We start from the raw sequence: 19,739 nt of genomic DNA, 5'->3' as shown, positions 1-19,739 counted from the left end.
GTTTCAGAGAGGCTGTTCCAGATGGAGACCCCAGCCGAAGAAAGAGATCTACCACCAACTAGTTGCTTGGCGAAGCGACTGACCCTGAGGGAGTTGGAGGTGGCAGAGCGAAGAGCTTGAGTAGGAAGGTATTTACGAAGAGAGTTGTAGGTATCGAGGGCCCAGACCCAGAAGGCCTTGTGGACAATGCAGAGGGTCTTTAACTTAATCCTTGCAGCCACTGGGAGCCAATGCAGAGATTTCAGTGCTAGAGAGATACGATCACTGGGCTTGAGGCCAAGGACAAGTCTTGCAGTCCAGTTCTGGATGAGTTACAGAGGGCGGATAATAGAAGCAGGCAGCTTTAGAAAGCGGCTGTTGCAGTAGTCCAGCCTAGAGAGAACCAGAGCTCTAGAGACAGTGAGCGTCTGGGGGAAGGAGAGGAAAGGAAGAATACCTCTGAGGAGGTGCAATTGGTAGTTTGATTTCTTAGAGACATCAGAGATGTGAGAAAAGGAGTGTGGGTCGAAGATCCCCAAGGTTCTTAGCCTCACAGGTGGGAGCAGGAAGAGGGCCAAGGGAGGTTGGCCAGAGAGTGACAGGAAAGGAGGGTGCAGGTGTGCAGATGAGGAGAATCTCCATTTTACTGGCATTAAGGCAGAGATCGTTGGCAGCACCCCACTTCTGGATAGTAGGCAGACAGATGAGAAGAGGTGGCAGAGGGGAGCCTGAAAATGAGCGGAGTATCATCCACATAGCACTGAAAGTTGGAGCAGAGAGCAGCAATGTGCTGGGCGAGAGGTGCTAGGTATTTGTTGAACAGCCAGGTAGAGAGGTTAGACCCCTGGGGAACACCACATGTTAGAGTGTGAGGTAGAGTAAAGGAAGGACCCAAGTTGGACCTGGGACGGTCGATCAGAGCGAAACTAGGTCAGCCAGGCCAGGGCCTCATCAGTGATACCCAGGTTAACACGGAGATGATTGAGCAGGATGGCATGGTTGACCGTGTCAAAGGCAGAAGGGAGATAGAGTAAGATGAGGAGAGGGAAGATTAGAATCCAGGTTAGAGAGCAGTTCATGTGAGCAGTTTCTGTGCTTCTGACTGTTCTGAAGTCAAGACTGATGGTTATGGAGACAACCAACAGGATCCTCAAGACGGGGGCAAGAACACCGGGGGGGAGGGGTTAAGGAGGAGGAGCAGGATGAGGATCGGGATCATTGGTATCCAGTCATTGCATCAAATACAAAGCATTTAATGCCAAAGCATAGAGGAAAAAAAGCATTAAAGAGATAAAAAAACGGGGTTGGGAGGGGCCCCCATTAAAAAAAAAAAATGGTGAAAAAAATGCATTTGATTTTTTTTTTTTTCCTTTGCTTTTTTTTATTTGCTAAGGCATTCAATGCTTTGGCATTCGATGCAATCACTATAAACCGGATCCTCCTCTCGATGCAGGTGCTCACTACTTTGCACACTCTCCTTGCGCAATTAGATGCCAGACTCCCAGTTCCATTGGTGCACAGCCCACCCTATCGTTCCTCATCAGAAGGAAGGGCCTCATCCCAGGAAACCATCTCCGCCAGACCACCTACGCCTTCCCCTAGGGTTTTTAGATCGCCTCGAAGGGATCAGGAGGAAGGGGAGCTGGAGGATTCAGAGCAAGATATTGCTCCACAGGACAGTCTCTACAGTCTCTTCTCCCAGAAGGGCGGACTGCTGTGGATACAGACCCGGACCTGGATGCTCAGAGTAGTCCGGGCCAACCATCTTCTCCACCAGATGACATTGGAGCCTTTCATGCCATGATGTCTAAAACCAGTCCCGGAGGAGAAAAAGGACTGTTTCCTGTTTGACCACACGAGGAAGAGAAGGCAGTTTTCTCAATTCCTATATTGGATCACGTATGGCAGGAGGGTCTATGTACGATGAGGCACCAGTTTACAGAGCCAGCGGTCAAGGGCCGCTTGGAAAAGAAGTTCAAGGCTCGAGTCCACCCCAAAGTGCCTGATGTCGCAGCCTACACCGGAGTCGGTTGTTTCGCAGCAGCTAGTAGAAAGGCTTGTATCCAGCACAAGTGCGGTACTCCTCCCAATAATGAGAACTGTAGATTGGGCGCATTCAGTAAGAACTTCCTCATGGTCTGTGCCACTACAGTTAAGGCTGCTAACTTGTTGGCTATCGTGGCAAGGTACGACTGCGAGATGTGGCACCGTCTAGCACCTCTGTTAGACCACTTGCCAGAGCAACAGCGGAAGGATGCTATGCTGTTGGTGCGTGAGAGGGAGCAGGCGTTGAACCATAGTATAAACATTGCGGTCGACCTGGCTTCAAGCATATTAATAATGGAGTGGTTCGAGGGGGATTGGGTCCTCCGACGTATTCCATATCTATGACAGTAATCACCACAGCTGTGCTGCTTCGGAAAATCTTTCGGCTCCTGCGTCGATGACGTCGATATGCCGTCCTTGAGGACTTCCTCCGACGGCACCAGATGTTATAAGTAGGACGCACGACGCCCGTAGCCTCAGTTCCGTTTTTTCCGCGAACGTGTTAGATCTCGGCACGCCTCGACTCTTTGGAGTTTGTTCTTTCGGTTCTTCAAACCTGTTCGTTTGTGAAGTATTGTCGGGATGTCTTCCTCTTCTTCCACCCTGCGTCCGGGCTTCAAGAAGTGTGGGGACTGCGGGTCCAAGATGTCGGTGACGGACTCGCACAACGCCTGCCTCTGGTGCCTCAGCGAGGCCCACGACACAGATGATTGTGTCGACTGCCAGTCGCTTACGTCCAAGGCCTTGCGGGAACGTAAGAAGAAGCTGTCGGTTGGTAAGGTGTCCAAGCCCCGAGGGGTCGGTCGTGACTGTACTGGACACACCGCTCGTACGCCTTTGGGCTCGGGTGGTCGGCACGATTCGCGGGAGAGGTGCCGCTCGGACAAGGGGAATCATTCCAGTCGTGCCCGTTCCAGGTCCCGGTCCTCGACGCGGTCGAGCCCGTGTGCACCTGTGAAGTCTTCGAAGAAGACGTCGACGCCGGTGGCGCCGAGGTCATCCACTGACTCTCTCGAGGCTCCGCCTCCAAGGAAGTCGTTGGCGCCCAGGCTGTCGAAGGACATGCTCGGGGCTCTGCGCTCGAGGCCTGTGTTGAAGCCGTCGATGTTGTTGGAGCCGCGCTCGATATCGACGCTGTTTCACTCGACGGCTTTCGAGGCTGTGGTGTTGGAGGTACCCTGTGGCACGGGGGAACCCCCTAGAAAGGCTCTGGCCAAGGCAAAACGTGTCTTTCTCCCGTATTCTTTGGCCACCCTCCAGCCAATGGAGTATATTTCAGAGGTGGAAGAGGGTTCTGAAGATGGGTTGGTTCCGGACACGGTACCAGATGAGATTCTTTCTGTTCATAGCTAGTTTGAGGACTTGCGTCAGTCACTGCATGACGCCAGTGGTCTGGACACCTCTCCGGAGGTGGAGTTATGTAGGCCTGACCCTGGCACCCATGCCGAGTCATCGTACCGGCGCCTTATGTCGAGGGTCACAGACTATTTGGGGTGGTCGGCGCCCCCAGTTGATTTCGTGCAGGATGACCTGACGGATATCCTCGACCAAGGTCCACCCACTGACCCGGTACTGCCATTCCATATGGCTCTGCAAAGAAGGGTGGCAGCGGCTTCGCCTGCTCCGGAGAGTCTGCCGACAGTGGGCAAGTGTTTGCCGTGAAAATACCACCCAGCCATTAGTGATCCCTGCTACTTGACCACACACCCCACTCCGGAGAGTTTGGTGGTGCAGGTGGCTACGGCCCCAACAAAGCAGGAGTCGTATCCTACCATCCCTCCTGATGGGGACGACAAGCGTTTTGATGGCTGGGCGAAGAAAGCTTTCTTCAGGGGGTATGGCTCTTCAGGTGGCCAACTCTGTATGTGCCTTGTCACGTTTCACGCACTCTGTGGAACTGTATTTCATTAGCGGCAGAACATATTCCCGAAGGGGACGAACGGGATGGTTTTCTTGCTATTATTCAGGATGGCAAGGATGCCATGTGTGAGTCTGTTTAGTCGGGTTTGGACATGGCAGACTGTGTAGCCGGTCCATGACGGCGCGCACCGTGATACACAGGTTTGCGTGGTTGAAGTCGGGGTTTGCTCCTGATGTGCAAGCCAGGCTCCTCAACATGCCCTTTGATGGTGAACATCTTTTTGGCAGCAAGGCTGACGAGAGCCTCGAGAGGTTGCAGACCTCCAAAGCTGCAGCGAAGTCGTTGGGCGCTGCAGTTTTCCAACCTCTGCCTTTTCGTCCTAGGGGACAGCAATGGAGGGGAGGTTCCTTTCGTTATTACTCATCCTTTAGTAAAGCGAGAGGAGCGGCAAGTCAAAGGGGCAACCGTAGGAGTGCCAGAGGTGGAAAACAAGGTAATCAAGGTGCCAAGGCCGCGCGAGCAGTTGCCTCGTTGCCCTCAGGCAATGCCGCAACCGCTTCTGCTCAGTCATGAGGCCCCTGCTTCGCCGGTTGGGGGAAGGCTGGCTCAGCTTCTTGTAGAATGGCGTACCATTACTTCAGATGTGTGGGTTCTGGGGATCATAGCCCACGGCAACTGTCTTCCTTTCCGGCAGAGGCCTCACGACAATCCACCAGGGAATCTCTCTTTGAAGAGTCCGGATCCGCTCTTGCGCAGGTAATTCAATACCTGCAGGAGAAAGACGCCATAGAACTGGTGCCTGTAGCGGAGAGGAACAAGGGATGGTATTTGCCTTATTCTTTTTGATTTCGAAGAAAGACAGGGCGGATTGAGACCCATCATGGACTTGCGCGGTTTGAACAAACTCCTCAGGAAGGACAAGTTCAAGATGGTTACTCTTTCTCAAGTCCTCCAGGCCCTTCAACTTCAGGACTGGTTGGTGTCTCTCGACCTCAAGGATGCTTATTTTCATGTGCTGATCCGTCCAAAGCACAAGAAGTACCTGAGGTTCGCAGTTGGCGACTCGCACTTTCAGTTTCGGGTCCTGCCGTTCGGATTGACCTCCGCCCCGAGGGTCTTCACCAAGCTCATTGTAGTGGTGGCAGTGCATCTCAGGAAAGGGGAGATTCATACCCCTGCCTGGACGATTGGTTGATCACAGCGCGCTCTCCCGAGCAAGTCCTGGATCATCTGTCCGTCACCTGCCACTCCCTTCACAGGCTGGGCTTCTCCCTCAACTTGAAGTCCCACTTGACGCCAACTCAGCGGCTCCAGTACATCGGAGCAGTGCTCAACACGTCCTTGGGGCAGTGTTTTCCTCCCCAGGTGAGGGCTCATCACATTCAGCAGATGGTGCACAAGTTCCAACATGCCCAGAGTCTCCCTGCGTTCGAGTTCTTGAGATTGCTTGGCCTCATGGCATCCTGCATTCTTCTGGTGCCAGAGGCCAGGTTGCGGATGAGATCTTTGCAATGGGCACTCAAGCTCCAGTGGTCTCAGTCCTCCGGCAGGATGTCAGACCCTGTTCAGGTGCCGTCCTCGGTTGCCCAGGACCTTCTGTGGTGGGCCGTCGAAGGCAATCTGATGAAGGGGGCTCCTTTTTGACTACCCTGGCCAGAGGTGACGATCGTGACTCATCCCTTACGGGATGGGGAGCTCATGCCAACGAGTTGAGTCGGCGGTCGTTGGTCTCCGTCGGAGTCCAGACTCCATATCAATCTGTTGGAGCTGGGGGCCGTCAGGCTTGCCCTGAAGGCGTTTCTGCCGACTGTGCGAGGAAAGAATGTCCTGATTCTGACAGACCACACAGTGGCCATGCACTACCTCAACAAAAAGGGGGGGGGGCGGCGGCGTCACTTCCTCTGTGCAGGGAGGCAATGCAGCTCTGGTTCTGGGCCATCCAGCAGGAAATTTCGATCTCAGCAGTTCATCTGGCCAGAGACAGAAACAGACGGCGGACGCTCTGAGCAGGCAGAGCACGATATCTCACGAGTGGGAGCTGGCTCAGATGATTCTTCTGGAGATCTTCGCCCTTTGGGGGACCCCTCAAGTGGATCTCTTCATCTCCAGTGTCAACCGGAAGTGCGAAAGGTTCTGCGCGCGGGAATTTCCTCCAAATGGAGCCTTAGGGGACGCGTTCGTGGTGGAGTGGTCCTTCCCGCTGCTGTACGCGTTTCCTCCAGTCCCCGTCATTCTGCAAGTGCTGCGGAGGTTACAGAGGCTTGGTTCCCGGATGATCCTCATTGCTCCGGCATGGGCCTAGAGGACATGGGACCCGGACCGTCTGGACTTGTCCATCTGCCCTCTGCGTCGTCTTCCCTACCGAGACGATCTGCTCTCACGGGAGGAGGGGGGGGCAGGGTCAGGTTCTCCATCCAGAGGTCAGATCCCTCAACCTTCATGCTTGGCTTCTGAAAGGTTGAGGTATAAGGATTGGGACCTCCCTGAAGACGTGATGGAGGTGTTGCTTTCGGCCAGACGGCCGGCAACAAAGTCCCTGTACCATTGCCGATGGAGGAAGTTCTGCGATTGGTGCAGGGTTCAGAATGTGGACCCTTTTTCATGTGACATTCCTGTCGTTCTGTCTTTTTTGCTTTCTTTGGCCCACAAGGGCCTGCAAGTGGGTACCATTAAAGGTTACCTGGCGGCGCTGTCTATATTTAAGCGCTCGCCTGAGGAGTGTTCTTATTTTAAAATCCCTTTGATTTCTCAGTTTCTGAAAGGGCTCACTAATGTGTTCCCTCCGTCACCTTTCCAGGTGCCCGGTTGGGATCTGAACCTTGTTCTCAAGTTTCTAATTGGTGCTCCCTTTGAGCCTTTGCATTCTTGTCCTTTGAGACGATTAACACTTAAAACTGTGTTTTTAGTTGCTGTCACTTCCGCTCGCAGAGTGAGTGTTTTACAGGCATTTTCAGTTAAGCCACCCTTCACTGTGTTTCATAAGGACAGGGTTGTCCTTGGAGTTCATCCTTCCTTTCTTCCAAAGGTGGTGTCGGAATTTCATTTAAGCCAGAAGGTTATTCTTCCGACATTTTATCCTCCTCCACATCCTGGTAAGGAAGAGGAGTGGCTCAATAGGCTGGATCCTAGGAGAGCTTTAAGCTTCTACATTTCACGCATGTCCCGGGTCAGAGTGGACGATCAACTCTTGATTGGTTACGCTGGAAGGCGTTTGGGACAAGCTGTTACTCAGCAGACTGTGTTTCGATGGATCATCTTGGCAATTTCCGAATATTACCGCTTGGCGGGTAAGTACCCTCCGGTAGGTTTACGGGACCATTCTTCCAGGGGTATGACTCCCTCTACTGCCCTGCAGAGGGGTGATGCAGCCACCTGGGCTTCGATCCATACTTTTATACGTCACTACTCCCTCGATTCTATCCGGGGGCAGGATCTGGCCTTTGTCAAGGCGGTTCTTTACTCTGCAATTTGATTGGGCATTCTAAATGTGTATATTCTAAATTCTTTTCCCACCTCCTTACGTTGGTACTGCTTTGGGAGTCTGTCATAGATATGGAATATGTCGGAGGACCCAATCCCCTTACTCTCACCTGGTAACGTTCTTTTCGATGGGATGGTCCGATGACGTATTCCATATCGCTCCCTCCCTGCCTACCCCGCTACAGAATTTCTTATGCGATTGCAGCTTAGTTTCCACAAGGCTTTCTGTGGTCATACTAGCAGAAGATTGGTGCCAAACGTCCTGGGGAAAAAACTACAACTGAGGCTACGGGCATCGTGCGTCCTACTTATAACATCTGGTGACGTCGGCCGTCGGAGTTCCTCGGACGGCGTATCAACGTCATCGACGCAGGACGTAGACGCCGAAAGATTTTCCGAAGCAGCACAGCTGTGGTGATTACTGTCATAGATATGGAATACGTCCTCGGACCATCCCATCGAAAGAATGTTACCAGGTAAGAGAGTAACTTGTTCTTCTTGGGCGTCAAGCCTGGTTTTGCTGCACTGACTTGGTTCAACACAAGGTGGTAGACATGCCTTGTGAAGGGGAGAATCTTTTTGGGGAAAAGATTGATAGCGCTTTGAAAAACATGAAAGCGCACTCTGATACAGAGAGATCCCTTACAGCCCTGGGGGTAGAAGATCTTTTCACCCCTTTCGTGGGGTCTCGGGAAACACAAGGTTTTCAGGTTCTGCAGACAGGGCATATGGTAGATCCACCTACTACTCCCAGGGCTTCAGGCGTTCCTTCGAGCGGGCTGGAAGGAACAAGGAGTACCAAGGCCAGAGGAAAAGAGGATCCTCCTCTTCCCAAAGAGGCCGTCAAAGCAAGCCTCAACAATGACTGCCACAAGGGCAGACATCTAGGAGGGAGGGTGGCGCACCACCTCGACGAGTGCCGTGCAATCATGACAGACAGATCAGTGCTGGAAGCAGTCCAATACGGCCACTCTGAGTTAAAGCGTCCTCAATTCCCCATTCTTCCAGTAAAAATGTCAAGGCTCACCTTCAGGTCTTGCGACAAGAGGTTTGTCTCATGCTGCAAATAGGGACAATCGAGAGGGTTCCCGCATCGGCAAAAGGCAAGGGGACCTATTTCAGGTTTTTCATTGTCAAAAAACCAAATGGAAAATGGTGTGCCATTTTAGACATGCGGCCACTCAACAAGAACATAAAACACCAAAAGTTCAGGATGCTAATATGGCAAGACGTTATTAGGTCAGTTCAACCAGGGGAGTTTTTGGTGTCTCTAGATCTCGACGATGCATATTTTACATCCTGATGCACTCAAGTCATCGAAGGTTTCTCAGGTTCATGGTGGGAAGCAGCCATTACCATTTTCGGGTTCTCCCTTTTGGCCTAAAGTCAGCTCCCAGCACTTTCACCAAGTGCCTGGCTCCAGTTGCAGCTTACCTCTGCAGAAACGGGCACCATGTTTATCCGTACTTGGACGACTGGTTGGTCAGGGGGACGACTTGCCACGGACGTTGGTGTCTCTGCAACCCGCTATGCTCCTTTTGCAATGACTGGTCTTCGCCATCAGCTTCAGCAAATCCTTTGACACCCTCAAATGATCTGGTCTTTCTGGGAGCCCAATTCCAGATGGCTCTCAATCAAGTTAAGCCATCAAAGGAAAGGATGGAGAAGCTCTTGTCCCTGGTGGGTTCGTTTTCACCCTGAAATATCGGTCACGGTTCACTCGTTCATGTCTCTCCTCTGCACCATGTCGTCCTGCATCCTAATCATTCGAAATTGTCTTTTTATTCACCCAGTACAGGAATTTCTCACTTCCAGGTGGTCCCAGATATAGGGTTCCTGGTCGGACAGGGTGCTCATTTCCCAGGCTCTGGCAGACGCCCTCCAGTGGTGGACTCATCTTGTCAGCATCGAGCAGGGCATGCCCCTGTTGGAACCGAATTTTCAATACACCATCGTGGCTGACTCCTCGCAGGCTGGATGTGGGGCTCATCTGGACCAGTTCCAAGTAAAAGGTCTGTGGACTCCCACGGAAGCATCCTTGCATGCCAACGTTTTCGAGTTGAGAGCAGTGCACTTGGTGCTCAAATCTTTTCTTCCCCTCATCAGAGACTCGGTGGTAAGGATTCTCACAGACAGCACCACAACCATGTTCTATCTGCGCAAGCGTGTGTGTGTGTGTGGCGGGGGGGGGGCAACACGCTCCCTACTCCTTTCCCAGGAAGCCCACACCATCTGGCACTGGGCCATACAACACGGGATTCAGATCCTGGCTCTCCACCTGCCAAGGATTCAAAACATACAGGGAGATTCCCTCAGCAGAACAAGCGGTGCCTTCACTTTTCCAGCAGAGTTCCTCCTCTGTACTCCAGGGGGTGGGGGGGGGGCGCGTTCTTTTCTGTAGACGGGGATGTTCGCCTACGCGTTTCCGCCTTATCCCCTGATGAGGAAAAAGATTCAGATAATTCACAAGGTTCCCTGCAAAATCATCCTGGTAGCCCCATTCTGGCCCAGACAGACCTGGTTCTCGGACCTTCACCTGACGAGAGCTGTATCTTCTCTCCCAGAACAAAGGGGATGGTGTGGCATCACAACCCGGGCTCCCTCAACTTAGCCGCATGGCTCCTGACCAATCAGAGTTTGGAAACCTAAATATACCTCAGGATTGGCGACAAATTGTGGCTGCGGCAAGGGCTCCCTCTTCCAACGCATCATATGCCCATAAGTGGAAAAGGTTCTGTCTGGTGTTCTCAGCAACCTGAACTACAGCCATTACGTGTTTCACCTCAGCAATTCCTTACTTACCTTCTGCTATTAGCAAAGGATGGTCAGCAATATCGTCTACACCTTTAATCAGCGATAGGTTGATTAAACATTTCCTCAAGGGCCTTCTCAGGATCCCCCGCCCCCCACTCCCCAAGAAAGTTTTCTCTGGTTTGGAGTCTCAACCTGGTGCCCTCAGCCCTCATGAAGCCACCGTTTGAGCTTATGTCAATAGCGGCCATAACATTTCTCGCTTGGAAAAAGTCTTGTTGCCATTACGTCCTCCAGGCGAGTATCGGAGTTGCAGGCGCTGGTAATTGACCCTCCATATTTGCGCTTCGTAAAAGACAAGGTTCTTCTCTCCACAAATCCACCCTTCATTCCAAAGATTCCGTCGGACTTTCATTACACTACAATAACCTTACCAACTTTTTTCTCTAATGCTTCTACTCCGGCGAAAAAAGCCTTGCAGTCCCTGGATGTCAAAAGGGCTTTAAAGTACTATCTGGATCGCACTGTCGTACAACTCTTTGTGGCGTTCGGCTCCTCCAATAAGGGGAGACCGATTTCTAAACAAGGCATCTCACACTGGGTGGCAGCAACAATATCTTTCTGCAACGCTAAAGCCAACAAACCATTGCAGTAGACTCCCAGAGATCACTCTACAAGGTCTTCAGCGGCTTTTTGGGCAGGCACACCGATCAGACATTTGCCAGGCAGCGACGTGGGCAGTGCCCCACATGTTCACCAGGCACTACGGTTTGAATCAACAGCATGCTGAGGTACAGGTGGGACAAGCTGTGCTCCAAAACCTGTTCCAGTAAGGTAAGGCCACCAGCTTCTGGAGTTTTGGCTCTACTCCTGTTTTTATATATAAACTGGAAGGGATATTTTTTCTCTTGTTAATCATTTTGCCTTATGGCTGCGTCCTGTTTGCCCGTTATGCACTTCCAGAATCTCTTGACTGCTACAAAGTCTATTCACAGCATGTGAAGCCATGAAAGATCCAATGCTGGACAAGGGAGTAGTTTCTTACCTGTAACTCCATTTCTCCAGCATTGGTATCTTTCATGGATTCACATGCGATCATCCAGCCTTCCCCCTCAGGCAAACGGCCTCTTCGGGCATTCTCTTTTGGTAGAGGTTAAAATCTGAGAGGAAGCCACGGTGGCGGAGCTATACTCCCAACGTACCATTGGGGCTGCCTAAAGCCCCCATAACGATGTTGGTGGGACACTCAAGGTGTAGACATATTTTCCATGGGAAAACTACTATACTAATGTTACCAGGGTTTCCGAGCCTGACTGGGAATATTCACAGCATGTGAATCCATGAAAGATACCCACGCTGCAGAAAAGGAGTTACAGGTAAGAAACTATCCCTTCTCCAGCATGGGGTCTGGCATGGATTCACATGCTCATGAATAAAGAATACATAGCAGTACGTACATATACAACCACGGGAGGTCGCAAAGCCCAACAGAAGCATTAAAAAGCATGGAAAACATTACCTAATAGCCTTCAGCTTAGTCACAATGATAAATTAGATACAAATGATTTCTCTATGATAATTATATTGTTTAGGGATCAACTAGTTCTGCACATGTTTCATTGATCACTTACGTGCGGTCTGAATTGCACCTTAAGCAACAAATGTTGCTTTTTCCCAAATTCTATGTTCTGCTTTCTTAGCTGAATAAACCTTGTGTAATTTGGTTGTTTCTTGGGCCTTTACATCGAACTAAAAACTTTCGGTCTTCTAACCAGTTAGGTTGTTCGTGGTATTTTTTTCTCCTATCAAGAAAGCCGCTGAAGTGACTCCCATGATCGATTTTTGGCCTTTGTATAGCAATGAAGATTGCCCAGGCTTACAGCACCGGGTAGTCTTGATTGTATTAAAGACACAGAGGCAAGCATTATGCTTTACATTCCTTATTCCTGCAATTCACTGCACTTCAAAACTTCAACTTTATGTATTCAAAATGTTTGTATTTAAAAACAATAAGTTTTTAACAAGAGGTAAATGGGGGAAAAAAACAATCCAATGACTACCAAGTCCCAAGAGTCCCTTGCCTCTTTTAGTCCTGAGGCTCTCCACCTCTACCTATCAGCAGTCAGAAAACCTTAACACCTCACATCCTGCCAGGATCCTTTCCTCTTTCTTTGGCACTGAACAACCACCTGAACTTGACAATGTTATCCAAAATTAAGAATTAGAGTAAAATCCAAGTCTGTTCCCAGAAATAAGGGCCACGGCCCTGAAGACCAACACCACTGAGCCGGCAGTTGAGCTTGGACACGATGTTATGATCCCTCGACTCATCCTGGTCGACTTCCTCAGGTTGCTTTCTGCTCATCTCCTACGAAGCAAAAGAAACTGACACCAGGAGGGCAGGAATACACTCACCTAGCCAGTATATGCAAGAACATGTTATCACAGCAAGTATGACATCCCTTCTGTGTATTCTTGGCAGGATTAATGCTCGCCTCTGTGTCTTTAATAGAATCAAGACTACCCGGTGCTGTAAGCCTGGGCAATCTTCATTCTATGTCAAGACCGGAGGCACGCATAATGCTTAATCAAAGCTATGTACTACAGTAGCGGCAATCTCAGACACTTAAAGTAAAATGTCTTGAAGGTGGACTCTGAAGACCAGTCCGCTGACTTCATAATGTCTTGCAGAGACCCTGCTGCCGTGATCGATCTGGAAGCCATAGCACCTCTAGCTGAATGCGCACCAAACTTGCTTAAATCTCTGGCAGCCCAATGCATTGCTTCCCTGACCCATCTGGCACTGCTTGCACGACCCAGGGATCGCGTGACAGTTCTTGTCATTTGTTCAAAAACAATACTGTCCTGCCCCCTATCATTGGGATGTCTGCGCACTTCGCACTTGCCACCTATGGCACTCTGCTGTTTGTAGCTGCCTCTCCCTCTACGACCTCTGGGGTGCCTGGTCCTTCTAGTGAAAAAGGACTCTTGTCTGGTTTCTCAGTAATGGGCCCGCGGCTCTTGCAGCCTTCTATGCATATTGAAGCGATCGGCTTCGGTTTCGACCTGGTACCTGCAAAAACTCGCCCTGGAAATATTTTCCTTATGGAGCTCTGCCTTTTCCAGTGCGGTATACATTTCGACGAACTGGGACATCTGTTTAGGGAAGGTGTCTCCAAACATCATGTCATTCACGCCTTCCCCAACTTTGTAAGTGGCTAGATCGCTGAGTTTGCTGTCTATTTCGAGAAAGAGCCCTCTTGCCCTTTCTGACGAAAGGGCACGGTTGGTGTTGCCAAGGAGGCAAACTGCACGTTGGGCCCAGCTTTCCAGAGCCTGATATGATTGGTTATTTATAACGTGCTTAATACCCAGAGGTTTCTAAGCACGGACCTGGGGATTGATCCTGTGTTCCGTGTCGTCTTGCTTTCAAGGCGAGCAGGCTGCCACTGATCTATTCTCCCGTTACTGCGCATCCACAGATTCTCCTGTATCTTTAGCTCTTTCAGCTATGTCCATGATTTTAGTGAGGGGCCGTGCCGGATCTAACACTTTATCTCGGAAGCCTTTCCAAGCCCAGTCTACTCCTTTTCGAACGTCTCTGGAAGTTTGAGATGAAAGTCACAATCTTGGGATCTAGATCTGCGATGTCCGCAACTTTGCCGTGTAATTCTGGTCTGGGGCACTCCGCTCTCATGTGGAAGCTTCCTTCTATGTCTAGAGATTTTCTGATCTGCTGTACCATGTACAGTGCTACTCTGGGTGACTGTACCCATTCTGTGGATTTGGGGTGCCCGATGGTGTCTGGGTCGAACATGTCACCCGTATTGTCATCTTCAAGCACTGGGAGACCCTTATCTGGGAACTTAACCGGGCCCTTAAAGAGTACCTCTTCGTCTTCACCTTCTTCCTCAGGGGAATTTTCACCATCATTGTCCCCTAGACTAGTCCCCCCTGCGGCCGGGGGCTAGGAGGTATGTCACCGCCGACTTCTGCATAAATACGTTCTTCAATTTATTGAAGAGGTCGGTCACCTCATGGGGCACAGTGTTATCCCGTTCCATTTGGCTTGCGGGGTAGAAGAGGACTGCCTCTTTCTAGCCTTTTTACTCCCCATGTGCTCAACCCCTGTGTGGAGGGAGTAGCGATTTGCTGTTCTTCAAACGCCAGGTAAACCTCTGGCTGCTTTTGAGCGCCTGATGGCAAAGGAGAGCATCTTTGTGCAGTCCAGTTCCAGAATGCAATAAGAACTCTGCGACATTGTGTACGATACTCTAACGAAAGATACTGCTGCTCTTCAATGTGGCAGTGAGCCCCCAGTGTTGCAAGTGTGGGAGACTCCTGACTGTTACCCCAGTGGACCGGGAACTGGTGAGAAAGCACCCTCCTGCACCTTCGGACCCAGCTTTCCTCTGCCCACGCATCACCTAAAAGCTTGGTGGTTCAGGCTGCAACAGCGAGCCTAAAGACCTCCTACTTTTCCATCCCTTCCACCAGACAGGGAAACCAAAAGGCTGGACACGTGGGGCAAGAAAGTGTTTGCGTAAGGCAGTCTGGCACTGTAAGCAGTGACTGCCTCTTGTGTCATGGCAAAGTCCTCCTTTGGCCTCTGGTTGGCTGTAGCCGGTGCAGCAGGGCACGTCTCAGAGGCGGGATGAGGGATGGATTTCTGTCCCATGTCTCAGATGGCAAGGAGGCGGCATGATCGATGATGCAAACTGGCCTAGACACGGCAGACTGCGTAGGCCGGTCCATAGCCCCAAGCACAGTGGTCAGGCGCCATTCATGGCTAAGGACGTCCGGGTTTGCAGCCGACATGCAGTCAATAGGCAATTTTATCTGTACATTGGTATTTGTTTTTTTCACAGGTTTTAATCTTGCTGGAAGTCGGGGTGGTCTAAACCTAAACCCAACCATCATAAATGGCACCTGCAATATCCATGTTTTGCAGATAGCCTTTACATGTATTCCAATGGATTGTGCTTATTTTTTTGTATGTGCTAAAAGCAGGCAGAATTCCAACTGGAAAACCGCCTTTACCCCTGCATTAAAAACCAATGTAGGTGGAGATGCATGTTCATTTCCTGCATGAATCGGCTGTGGGAGATGTAGATTGTATGGACTGCCCCTCAGCTCTGTGTAGAAATTATATCAATTGAATAATTTGCAATTTTCTCTGTCTCCTTGTGCCTGCATCAAAATGACAGTTGCTGCAATTTGCATCTCATGATCTCCTGTAAGCAATATTTATACTTCTGGCTTGGTGGGTGGTGGCGTTTGGTGCACACTGCATATACATAAAGTATGAAGTGCTTAATTTAATCATAAAAGTAAAATTGATTCAGTTAATTTTTTATTTTTACATTAACTTTCTATTGCTTTCTTTAGTGTACGAAGCAGGAAAAGCTGCCACTTCAGGTGTTCCTAGTATTTATGCGCCTAGTGTATATGCGCCGTCGGTTTACTCCCATTCAAGCAAAGTCCAAATGGGTCCTCCAGGAGCACTAATGCCGATGGCTCCTGTACCATCTCTGTATAATGGATATGGCATGGACTATGATGCTGCAAGCTCTGGTAAGTCAGTATCCATTGTAAAATAATGCTGTACATGAATGTATATCTTATTTATAAGGTTATATGTTTGCAAACAAATGTGATAAAGGAAGGGTGAGTAACTATTTAGAAACGCTGAGGTAAATGACTTCGAACTTGGAAGCTGTTTTGTGGGGGTAGTCTTAGGTGGTTTTGTAATTTTCTAAGCTTTTCTGAAATATTGAAATGCCATTGAAGGTATTGAACTTTTGTCTGGTAGTTGAAATATTGAATAGGAGCTCTCATGATGAGCATCTTTTTGCAGCAGTTTCATTAATATATGGAGCAGTCTCATTGAGGAATCTTGTGAATTGTACACAACTACAGATATACTTTTCTTTCTGTTACTTTACTAATTAGCGGTATCGGTTTTCCCAACTCATGAAAATCTTGCATCACTTAGTTCAAAAAGTTGACCTAAAACAATCAAGTCATCAGAATTTTCAATCGGCTCTAACCCCTTTGTTTCTTCTACACTGCCACAACTTTGATCTTGGGAGAAAATAAAATCCCTTGTTTAAGAGACCAGGCATTTATCTGTACTCCAAAAAAGTATATAATTGTGTAGATAATTGTAGCACGTTTGCACTTTAATTTTTTTTTTTTCCTGAACTGCCACAAATAACTTATTTATTTAGGAAGTACTCGGTAAGTAAAACATTACTTTTTTCTGAATGATGCGCACATGAATTAGCAACCAACTACATCCCTGCCAAGGACAACATTAAAAAACATTTAATTGTATAACGAATGAAGACCCACAAGACTATCTGTCACTGAAGCTTTCAGATGTGGGCATGACTAAGAATAAAGTACATACATTCTAGCAGATACATGAGCAAAACATGCAATCTTATGCAGTCAGGATTTTCTGTTTCTCTCGCTGACTTCACTGTTGTGGCTGACTGGAAGTAGGGATTAAGATGCGCATTGAGCCTCAAGGTTGGGAGTTTTGGGCCTTGATGTGGAAATGGAGAATGTTCCTTCTTTTTTCCTGCAGCTGAGAACAGTACATGGTTTGGGTCCTATAGAGGGATTAATTGATTTTTTAGATCACCACAGTGGTGTGTGGTCTGTTTTACTCGCATGTAAAGCAAATACCCCAACAAAAGGGAAAATGTGCTGATGTGTTTAGACCAGAGGCGACTGCAGTTTATGCCACACAGAGTAGGATTATGGTGCGATCTAATCTAAAAAATAGAGGCCTGTGGCATCAAATATTTTTTTATAAGTACTATACAGTTTTGCAGCAGAGACATAAACATAAAGTAAAAAGGAAAAATAATCTGTTAGTTTAGAGCAAAAATTAAAAACCATCCAGTTGATATCACAAGAAATGGCACACGCTGGAAATAAATTCTGATTTTATTATGGTTTTATACTTATCTATTTTGTTGTTGCCTTGTTCTTGGGTAATCTGTGCGTAAATAATTTAGGAAATGTAGGTGCAGGTGTATAATCTAGACCAAAGAGAAAAACTTTGAAAGGCAAAATACTGGGCTAAAAATTGTGTTTGAGTGCAGTAAGCGATCATGACTGGTTATTTACCAGTATTTAATTGAGGTTTGCTTACCCACTGTTGGCAATAGTGGCTTTTCAGGTACCAGTACGTTGGGTCTGCTCAGAGGCCGAATGCAAGATAAAAGGTACAGTTGGTCCTTGTTTTATCTATTGTGATGAGAAAGCAATGGTCCCGATTTAATTATGATGTCTGATATCTCTTAGTTGTTGGTTTGTGGTGGTCAAGAAGTCTTTTACTTATTTATATTGCAGGTTTTGAGAGACATGGCTGCTTCAGTCAGTAGTTGTATTTATATGTATTGGTATTTATTTGAAAAACAGGGATGTCAATTTCGATCAGAAATGACTTGCAGTAACACATTAACGGATGGCAGTAGAATTCCCACAAAGGGTGCCTGTACAATAGCAGTAAAATGAGCACAAGTAGTGAGCCAGTTTATGATGGTGTGAAAAATGGGGACTTGGAAAGGTAACATAAGGGGGATAACGCTACAAACTTAAGGGAGTACTAATATACAAAATTACATTACTAAATGTGACTGGAGACCAGTGGTTGGGTCAGGTAGGGAAGAAGGGAGAATGAGGCAGGGGTAGCTCCCCCTTTACCAAGTAAGTGAAGTTTAAGCAGTGCTTTGAAGAGATCCACAGTTGGGATGGCTTTGATTGTTAATGGGCAGTGGGTTTCAGTGTAGCTGAAAGAGTAGGGCGAAAGAGTGCAAGCTAGAGGAGGCGCTGGGAGGGTATGGAATGGTGAGGTTGAGTACAGAGGAGGATGATCAGAGGGAGCGAGACGGTGAGTAAACTGAGATACAATCAGTCACGTATTGGGGAGCAAGACCATTGATAGCTTTATAGACTAGCAGAAGGGCCCTGAAAGAAGAGCGCTTGTGCATGGAGAGCTAACCAGCATGTGTCAATGGGTAGAAGTGGAGGGGTGGGGGAGGGGTGGTCTGGTAGATTGTAGAGTGTGGGTAGAAAAAGTTGAGGGCTTCGTCTAGAGAGGCGAAGGCCAAGGAGTAGGCTTGAGCAGTAGTCCAGTTTGATGAACACACATTGTTGTAGAGTAGTTGGTAAGAAAAGGGCACATTTATTAAATAGGTTAAAACAAGCAAAAGCGGTAGTGATGAATTGTTGTAGGTAGCCATCAAAGAGGACCCTGAGATTCCGAATCTTGGGTGAGAGATCAAGGTGAGGCGGTGAAGGAGATGGGAGAGATGTTGTTGTAAACTGGGAGAAAGGACCTACATTTTTTAGGAGTTCCGCATCAGTCAGCAGAGAGCCATCCAGTGACTAATTGCAGTGAGAGTTCTTCAACAAAAAGGTGATTGTGAAAGCCAAAGAGATCAGTCTTCTTAGGGCAGAGGTATACCGGGTGAAGAACAGAGGTCCATGGACTGATTCTTGGAGAATGCTGACTTGGATAGGGGTAGGGTCAGATGTTTGCGAGGTCCCAAGAGATTTTAATAGATCAACCTTCCATGTAGGAGGTGATGCAGGCATATTTATGAAACACAAGGTCTTGGAGAGTTAATTGGAGAGAGGAGTGGTCGACATGTCAAGAGGCAGAAAGGTCCAAAAGGATAAGTATAGAAGAGTTTGGAGAGGTGAGAATTAGAGAGAAAGTTGTAGACCTGCAGGAGTAGTATCGATGGCATGTTTGCTACAGGCGCTAGATTGAAGTGGATCTCCAAGGCCATTATCCTGAAGGTACTTAGTGATCCGGCCGAATACCACCTGCTCAAGGACATTTGAACAATGGAGTAGGAGAGAAACCGGGCGATAGTTTGCTGGGACGTTTGGGTTAGCAGAGGTTTTCTTCCATAGTGGTAAGACAGTTGCAGAGTTGGATTCACGGAAGAGTTCAGCAGTGGGGATCGGGGGTTAAATATTTCAGAATTGAAGGAAAGTGATTGAGACTAAGGCCCTCATTGCAGTTTCCCTGCTATGGTAAAAATACTGGTTAAATTGCCAGTAATTCTCACACCAGCATTTTTACCGTACCAGGGGAAACACAAGTTTGCCGCTGGGGGCAGTGGATCTACCTTCGTGCCTGACATGCCGGTAAATCAGGCCCCCACAGGCAAAAAATGTCACAAGTGACTCTCTGAAGTGTTGTGGGACCCCATGGAATGGGGATTCCCCACCGTTGCCGGCATTGGAATGTCCCGTTAATACTGTGATTTCCAGTGGTAGGGGCAGTTTGCCGGTATACCGTCAGAATTACTGGCAGGATACTGGCAAACTTTGAATGAGGGCCTAAGTCATTGACCATTTCGGCAGCAAAGATGGGCTTGCACAAGATGGGTTTGCTCTGCAAAGGATGGATGCTAATTCAGTAGGGTAGGTGGGGGTGAAATTAGTCTATTTTAGAAGAGGTAGGGGGAAAGGGTGGTGGACAAATTTTGAGAGGGAGGGAGAAAGAGGGCTGCAAGCCTAAATTTTAGAGATTTTACAGGCAACGTAGTGAGCAAAGTCATTGGCAGAAAGGAAAGAGGTGGGGGATATTGGC

The 19,739-nt window shown here is 48.7% G+C and overlaps 1 protein-coding gene across 3 annotated transcripts in view; it reads left to right on the top strand.

The window, feature by feature from the left end:
* LSR (lipolysis stimulated lipoprotein receptor) overlaps nt 1–19,739 on the top strand; it is a 624,987-nt gene that overhangs the window by 293,414 nt on the left and 311,834 nt on the right. For all 3 annotated transcript variants that reach the window (XM_069611646.1, XM_069611644.1, XM_069611645.1), the window contains one exon: nt 15,506–15,691. In XM_069611646.1, the coding sequence (XP_069467747.1) occupies nt 15,506–15,691 (186 nt within the window). The remainder of the gene's footprint in view (nt 1–15,505; nt 15,692–19,739) is intronic.

Source organism: Ambystoma mexicanum, chromosome 8 (genome assembly GCF_040938575.1).
Source record: "Ambystoma mexicanum isolate Mex_15411 chromosome 8, UKY_AmexF1_1, whole genome shotgun sequence".
In the NCBI taxonomy this organism is placed as follows: domain Eukaryota; kingdom Metazoa; phylum Chordata; class Amphibia; order Caudata; family Ambystomatidae; genus Ambystoma; species Ambystoma mexicanum.
This window is presented reverse-complemented; position numbering and strand designations above follow the sequence as displayed.